At 42.3% G+C, this 8,443-nt stretch overlaps 1 protein-coding gene across 1 annotated transcript; it reads right to left on the reverse strand.

Moving 5' to 3' along the window:
* Positions 1 to 539: 539 nt before the first annotated feature.
* LOC311016712 (3-hydroxyacyl-CoA dehydrogenase type-2-like) lies at positions 540 to 5,087 on the reverse strand. The gene is made up of 6 exons (XM_084014609.1): positions 4,922 to 5,087; positions 3,144 to 3,308; positions 2,801 to 2,965; positions 2,055 to 2,183; positions 1,848 to 1,956; positions 540 to 1,048 (listed from the first exon to the last, which is right to left on the reverse strand). The coding sequence occupies exons 1-6, from the start codon at positions 4,943 to 4,945 to the stop codon at positions 858 to 860; spliced, it is 783 nt and encodes a 260-aa protein (XP_083870735.1). The 5' UTR covers positions 4,946 to 5,087; the 3' UTR covers positions 540 to 857.
* Between the last annotated feature and the right edge of the window lie 3,356 nt (positions 5,088 to 8,443).

The following is an 8,443-nucleotide window of genomic DNA, read 5'->3' on the forward strand; positions in this document are numbered from 1 at the left end:
AGAGTGCTACAGGGATACCCATTTTTGTAGTCCAACCCGGAAGTTAGGATTACATTAGTACCCTCAACACAAGCCAAGCCTAAACTGCTTTGGATGAGTTTAAATTGCCCCAGAGCACCACCTGCTGTTGTGGAGGGACAACTACTCCAGACTTTTCTTTGTTATGTATATTGGCATATACATTTTTCGTACCTGCAAGTTTGTTTTTTTGTTTTTTTGTAAATGAAAGATTTTTTTTTGGCAGGAAATAAGATCCGCACATTTGGTGATTAGAAAAAAAAAAAAGTATTTGACAAATGTAGTTTGACTGTGGAACGTTCATCTTGAGGGGAACTTGAACGACATAGAAAAGTCTTTACTGGATACATCTTTCTCTAGTTATCTTTGAGATTAATGTCCCTTTGTTTGCATTCTATGTTTAATATCCACGTGGAGATGCACCTGTCGGGGACTCGTTTACGCAGCACTCTCATAAGCTGTAGGGGAATAGAAATTCTATACTTTATAGACTTGTAAAACAAAACAGTCTTCTGGGAATATATAATTCAAACCATCTGGAGGTTTATTATAATCTGGATTAGTGTATAAAACAACCAAAGGAGTGCATAAAGTTCTGCAATGCTCTGTATGTTGTACAGACATTTTACACACACATTCTCTCACATTCTCACAGGCAAACTTGATTAAATGGTGTTCGGGGGATTCATCAGTTTATATTTGCTGTATGCAGCTTTCTACAATAGAATTACACCAGGCAGCCAGCCACACCAACACCCACACTTAAAGAGTTCTGTTAATTGGATGCAGGTGATGAACACCCTTTGTTAACCTGGCCACACACACACACACCAGCTGTCTCAGGGCTGCATGCGAATGGCTCCGTCTAGTCTGATGACCTCTCCGTTGATCATGGGGTTCTCAGCTAGTGATGTCACCAAGTGGGCAAACTCAGCGGGGTCTCCCAGGCGAGATGGGAAGGGCACCTGGCGGGCGAGAAAGGAGCGCACCTTCTCTGGAAGACTAGCCAGGAGGGGAGTGGAGAACAGACCTGGGAGATGAGAGAGAAAATTCAGATTTAGACACAAACAAAATGTCCCCTTCCAATCAGTGCTCAAATCTCAAGTAAGAGTACCAATACAGCAACGTAAAATACTCCACGACAAGTACAAGTCCTGCATTCAAAATCCTACGAGGAACTTTAATTTTGTGTTGATTTTGGCGGCCTCTGGACAAAGGCGGTACCTAGCACCACTCCCTTTACAAAACCTGTCATTTCACTGCAGCAAGGTTTGACAGTCCTAGTTCTCCTGTGCTGCCTTTCCCCCAGCTGAACAGGTTTCTGGTGAACCTGCACGCCACATATCAGTCATTGCCAAACACTGGGCCCCAGGGGGTTTTTCTTCTCCCAGGGTAGCCAAATAAATTTGCAGAATTTATTTCATAGTCTTATTTGTATCTGTACCTTTGCACCACATGAGGGAGCCTGAATGTTTGTATCTTTCTGATAATTGTAGCCGTATATTCCATTTGTTTTACTGAAAAACAAGGGTCTGCCTGAATGCATTCATTTGGTCTCATTCATAAAGTATATGTTCTCAGTAATATGCATGAAACAAAGTTGTGATATATCAAACATATCTCTTTGAAATGGCTGGTTCACCTATGCAAGCGAATGGCGACGGCCTATTGAAGATGGTATTGTCTAGCATTTTAAAGCTAGAGTGAAGATACTGGTATCATGTGAAAGGAAAATTATTCCTAAGCATTTGGTTTTTGTTCTCTGCTGTACCAAACTCACACTGAACCGAACCTAGACTTTCATGTACCGTCCCACCCCTCACACTAACCGGGGGCTATGGTGAGGACTCTGATGCCCATGGGTGCTAGATCTCGTGCAATGGGAAGGGTCATTCCAACGATACCACCTTTGGAGGCTGAATATGCTGCTTGGCCGACCTGGAGGAGAAAGAGGGGGGGGAGATAGCCAAAAAAAAGTTGAGAAACAGAGCGACGACTCAGTTAGTTCTTTTATGCTTGTGTACATTTCAAACGACCTGTCCATCAAAGGCTGCCACACTGGCTGTGTTAACGATGCATCCTCTGTGTCCATCGGCATCGGGCTCGTTCTTCCCCATCTCACCCACAGCAAGACGAATTACATTAAAGGTTCCTGCAATGTTCACCTGCAAAAAACGCACAGAGCAAGGTCCAGAGGTGGATGGAGTATTCAGATCCTTTACTAATAAAAGCAGTCATTGTGCAGTAAAACATTGTTTTACTGTGACATATGAGGTTAATGATCGATATTAAGCCGTTTGTAGCGTCGCTAAGCTATGAGAGCCAGGTAGCTTTAAAAAAGTACACTGTTTCACAGAAAAACAGCTTTTTCCACAATGCATTTTTCTGCTGATCCAAGAGTATTTTGGAATAATTATTATGTTTAACTAACAGGACAAACTTAATCCTTAAAGAGGAAAACTTAATCCTTAAGTTTATCACAAACATTTAACATCAATCTCTGTCGATACGTGGTTTTCACTGGACAGAAAGGAATTAAAATTGTTATCTGAGAAATAACTTAAGCTGTCAGACAAATGTAGTGTAGTAAAAAGTACAGTATTTACCTCTAAGGAGTATTCAAGTAGAAAAAATAAAATGCAAATCCTCAAGTAAAGTACAACTAACCTAGAATTTGTACTTGACTGCAGGACTTGAGTAAAAGTATTTAGTCGCACAGCTGTGACTGGTATTTATTTTTCTACTCATGTTGTATGCATCAGATCATTTCATAAATCCTTACATTGATTACACGCTGGAAGTCCTCCAGGCTGTGAGGGACGTCCTTCTTGAAGTTATACGTTTTAACGGCGACTGCGATACCGGCACAATTAACGGCCAGGTCCAGCTTTCCAAACTTCTCTCTGGCCAAAGACACTGCTGACTGCACGTCTGCCTCTGATGTCACCTGAACAATGACAAGGCAAGACAAGATTAATGTCACCAAACATCTTGAAAATGCATCAAAGAAGCATGCATGGAAAGAAGTACAGGATCAATACAACAGCTGATTTGTTACTTTTGAAAGGTGGTGTAGATGCATATTGATTTGACAAGTGATAAGCTTGAGTGATATTTGGACTCACGTCTGCAGGAGCGAAGGCACAGCGTTCCCCGAGACTGGCTGCCAGAGCTGGTCCATCAGAGGAGGGCAGGTCCAGGATCACAGCGCATGCTCCGTTCTGTACAAGACGCTCAACAGTGGCCCTGCCCAAACCGGACGCACCACCGGTAACCAGGCCAACCATACCCTACTCAACATGCACACAAGCCAGGACCGGGATGGGCCAAAGGGAAGCGGGTAGTATGGGAAATAGAAAACACAGGAACATTTTAAAAGTAAAAAAAAAGAAGAAGAAAAAAACATGGGTCACTGAGAAAGACGGGTAAAAAAGAGTAATCAAAACTGCTCTGATTAATTAAAAATGCAGAGGCATTCTCTTCATCATTTAGGAGATGACAGCTGGGATATAAGATTCTATACATAAGTGATAACCGTTTGTAGAGGTGAAATTATGAGGCAATTTATTGACTGGTCAATAGACAAGTTATGGCAAAATTGATTTAATCCTGAAGGAAGTTATTTTGCCAGAGATTGCTCAGAAATTACAACATAAAAACAACGGCTTTATTAATATAAAGTGTAGTTGTAATATTGACACCAGTACAAAATAGGAATTTAACATTTGACATACACTGTATAAAAGTACCTGTTGTGGCCTCAAGGATAATCACAGCATCAAGAAACTTGACAAAACAAAAGCTAGAGAGACCTGTTAGAATTGGCTTTTAATTTGTTTACTTTAGACTTGTACTTTTCCACTGAACTCATATAAATCACTGGTTGTGCTCATTAGAATTAGCCAGTTCGATCCCCGGCTCCTCCTAGCTGAGTGCCTGGTGTCCCTGAGCAAGACACCTCCCCCTAATTGCTCCTGATGAGCTGGCTGTCGCCCTGCGTGGTTGACTCCGCCGTCGGTGTGTGAATGTCAATCATTGCTGTAAAGCCCAGATTAAATATCTGGGCACTTGAGAATTCTCCCGTTTATCCTTGGGCTTCCAACAAAAGTACTGAGGGTTAATATACCCATGTATGACATATGCAATATTTTGAAAAAGTGATTTACTACTTTTTTTTTTTTTTTTAATTTAAGACTGAGTCATGATGAAAACAGCTGGTGGTGAGGTCTGCTGTTGCTGGTTTGTGTTCCGTTTGTTTTTTTTCACATTGGTTTTAACGGACATCGCCTGGGGTGTGTTCCAGAAAGCAGGTTTTGCTAAAAACTGACTGTGCACCTAACCGGCTCGCTGGCAGGTTTTCTTCAACAAACCCCGAGTTTCTCCCTAATCTGTCTCCACAGGCACGTAATTCCGAGTTTACATACTCAAAGCTGATTTAACTAATTCAGAACAGCTGTTGTGGAATCGAAAACTCAGTGTTGGGTTCAGAGTTTGTTTAGCCTGCTTTCTGGAATACACCCCTGGCGAATGTGTGTGTTAGGAGGCTGACATGTTATACGACTGGGGATAAAACAACATATCTGCAAGGCCAGATAGTGCTAATGGAAATAACTAGATTTCTTCAGGATTTAAATGGATTATCAGAAATTATAATCCCCTGTATTAAAGTCTCCAATGTCAGTGTACCCGAGAAGCCAGAGGTTAACAAACGCTGCTGTGTGAACTCACTGGTTCCGAACATGTTAGCATGTGCCAAGAAAACATCTTAACAAAGCGGAAAACAAACTTGACAGGAAGAAGAAAAACACGCGCACAGACATATTACAAGTGCAACGCGTCATATCCTCTCAGAGCAAATCACGTAAGTGTTGCGGTGTAAAGCTTTATCTATTTCTCTCCTCACCTTGACACACCGAATGTTCGCCATGTTGGTTTTTCACGTTCTTCTTCTTTAGTGTATATTCGCGGTCGTCTTCTTCTTCTTCTTCTTCGTCGTCTTTGAGGTTAGAGGTGTTTTGCCGCCACCAATTGGACTGGAGTGGAACAGAGATTGTGCTGGGATGAAAAACTACTACTCTCTAGATTGTTTTAAGATAAATCACTGTCTTTAAATACGTAATAAAGTCTGTTTGCCCCGAGAGTCCTGACAAAGAAAGGTCGTGGTGTTTTGCCTTGTATGTTCTACAGTTCCTACTGTTTCTGGTTGGCTACGGTGCCTTTCTTTTCTGGTTCGGTGCTTTTGTGGTTGAGACCGGGGGCCCGTTTCAGAAAGCTGGTTCAACAAACTCTGAACCTAACCCTGAACTCTGAGTTGTCTCGTCTTGTATTCAACAATGCGTTAAAAATAAACACCGTGTGTCAGATATGAGTATAAACGGGATGAATCCTCATATACGAGTTCTTGGCGTCCGAGCAAACAGCCGGCGCGCGACAGCTCGTTCGTTTTCACTCCTCTACGGTCGGTGGCGGCGTGGATGGTGCGCGGTGGACAGGCACCTACGTCCCGCCCACTTCGGTCCGATTTGACCAATCGGTGAGCGTTTTAGGGAACGCCCCCCCTCACGGATATGAGGGGTGTTGTCCAATCACAGCAGCTCAACAAGGTCAACTCAGGCAACTAGAGGCTTCAGGTTTAATGTCCCTTTTACAAGGTTTACACTCGGTAACTGATTAGTCAGTCAAAGCCTAAGTCATGCATTAGCATCAAAATATACTTTGTACCGCTTTATATAGTCCTACTGCCGGGTAGCTTGTGAACTTTTCAATATGATCTTTATCTCTAAAATTACATCACATGATAGCTGTTGATTGTAATGTGTATTGTTAATCAGAGTCTGCAATATAATGTAAGATAGCAAATACATGTGGTGGATATAAAGATACAGTACTCTACATCTGAAATGTAGTGTAGGAGAAATATAAAGAAGCAGAAAATGAAAATTCTCTCACCATCCTTTGATACTTAATTTGACTCACCAAGGCTAAAGATAAAAGCCCCAATTTGACAATAAGCAATTGACACAAACAACATTTACAGTTATTACTGATATATTTTATTAGGAAGTGGATGCAAAAATACCACATTTCAAATGTCCAGTTCTCTGGATTTTCTACCATCAAATCACGACTATAACGGATCAAAATTAAATTAATCAGGATTCAGGAACAACCTCGCTTAGTTCTTAGGCAAACGAAGAAGGAAAATAACTGTCATAATCTTAATGAAGCGATTCATCTTTTGTTCCAACCAACAGCCAGAAACCCAAAGATATTTAGTTTAAAGCTTAATTAAGTGACACAACTCACCTAGCAGCATTTCCAATGATTTGATGCTTTTACCATTATTGCAAATGTTTTTATTCTCCTCGTCTTTCTGTAATGCATTTTAATTTTGCCTTTATTTTCTTTTAATTCTTCTATTTGTTTTCACTTTATTGTATGACATGTTATGATGTGAAGCACTTTGAGCCTGCCTTGTGTATGAAATGTGCTATACAAATAAAGTTGCCTTGCCTTTTACCTGTTTTTTATCATTTTAAATTGAATATTTTGGGATCTTATATTGTTGGTCGGCCAAAACAATGTGTGACACTGGGCTCTTACCTGAATTAAGAATCACCTCAGCAGTTATAAACTTAGTTAAATGTCACTCAACTACTCATATTGGAGAAACTGTAGCAAGTTAATTTCAATAATTACGCTAAATGATAATGGTATTTAATGATAAATACAGTTGATGGATCACAATCCATGCAGATTAATTTTCTGTTAATCGAATGACCCTTCCGGCTCTAATCACTTCATTAAAACAAAAGTAATCATGCAATGGACACTTTGTATAAATAATCTAACCACTTACAAGTTTGCCAAAATGAAAGGATGTAGATGTCTGCACACACACCACTGAAGCTGGAATACAGTGCATTATGCTGCCACGCTGTGGAAGGCAGTAAGTTGTATAGTTGTATCTCCAAATAGGGGTTGCAATATCCCACACCCCACAACAACACAACTTACTACCTCACCACAGCACAGCTACCGACACATCTGCCCTGTAAAAGAGTAATAACAACAAGACTGTTTAATTGCATATATCTTAGTGCATGGTTGTCATGCATTCAGCTGGGGAGTGTCCTCCTTCCTACAGGCCGAGAAACTTAACAAAAAGACTGAATGCATGAGAGAGGATTCGTCTACGAACAAACCAGGGCAGTGATATATGACAGTGATGTCATTGTGGATGACTGTTGGTCACCAGCTGCAACAGAACCGCAAGTCTTGGTGACCAGTGAGCACAAGATGTGGATTTCCTGGCAGTCTCCATCATGCAGGTGATGGTTTAGGTTGCCGTGAGAAAGACAGTAGGCTGTATAGTTATCTCCCAGATCTGGTGTGATCCTAAAACTATACAAACTACTACCTCATCCCACAGCTCCCTCCTCATCCCGGGGTTGCAGATAATTCAATAAGTCCCTTGCTTGTTGTCTTGTTTAAACACTTCTGACAAGGGCGTGAGTGGGGGGAAAGTGAGACGTGACAGGAAAAGCGGAGGGGACGAATCCTCAAAATTATGTAGCCTACTTCTCAAGAGGCTTCCCGTCCTTGAGGAGGGTCTCCGGCGCCAGATGAGTACCTAGGGGAGAAGAAAAACACGCTATGAAAAGGGAGCAGGACGTGACGAGCTGGCTTCACCGCCAACGCAGATCAAACAGCAATCATTGAGCGACCGCTAACATTTTCTTCGGGTAGCTTTTATCCTAAATCAGGTGAGGCTAACAGGCTAACCTGGGCACCATCCTAGCTACTATTAGCTGCCAAGCAAACGGGCGCTTGTTGACATAATGACCTCTTTTAAACGAGTAAGAACGAAAATGGACTGGGGAGGGGGGGCATTAAATTTAGCTTTTAACTGCAGCGCCAGTATTGCAAGTTAGCAAGCCAGCTAGCTAGCCCTACAGTGTTAACCTAGCTGACAGCTAGCTGGAATTGGCGGTTCTCGTCCTCTCGGTCCGCCTGCTGTCATATCCGCCGGTCCCGCACATCCTCGCGGGGCCCGCGCCTGCCGAGTGCGGTCGTCTCTATTATCGACAGTTGATGACGTTAAGCTCGAGGCGGACGTTACTCGTCACAGTACCGACCTTTCGTAGCAGAAGTATCGCAGCGAGATGTTTCGATGCCTCGCTTCACCACGCCAAAAGTCACGTGACCGCCCTCAAACAAGGCCTCCCTACGTCACGCTCGTGTCAGAGAAGTGTCGCGCGCAGTGGCGATCCTGGACTCTTTGGGGCCCCGGGCAAAGAAGCCCATGAAGACCTAACTTAACATTAAACTAAATAAGTAAGGGTGTCCAGTTTTCATACCTAGGCTGCAGTCGAATAGTCAAAAAGTTAGGTCCTAACTCCTATTCCTTGACCCTTGATTTAAA

This window comes from Eutrigla gurnardus, assembly GCF_963514095.1.
Source record: "Eutrigla gurnardus genome assembly, chromosome: 8".
Classification (NCBI taxonomy): Eukaryota; Metazoa; Chordata; class Actinopteri; order Perciformes; family Triglidae; genus Eutrigla; species Eutrigla gurnardus.

What these genes read in the sequence shown, in the direction of transcription:
- LOC311016712 (XM_084014609.1), bottom strand. Translation starts at nt 4,945, where the DNA reads ATGGCGAACATTCGGTGTGTCAAG. An exon ending in GTGCCTTCGCTCCTGCAGAC is followed by an intron (nt 2,966 to 3,143) that starts GTGAGTCCAAAT and finishes GTCATTGTTCAG; the next exon opens with GTGACATCAGAGGCAGACGT. An exon ending in TGGCAGCCTTTGATGGACAG is followed by an intron (nt 1,957 to 2,054) that starts GTCGTTTGAAAT and finishes TTTCTCCTCCAG; the next exon opens with GTCGGCCAAGCAGCATATTC.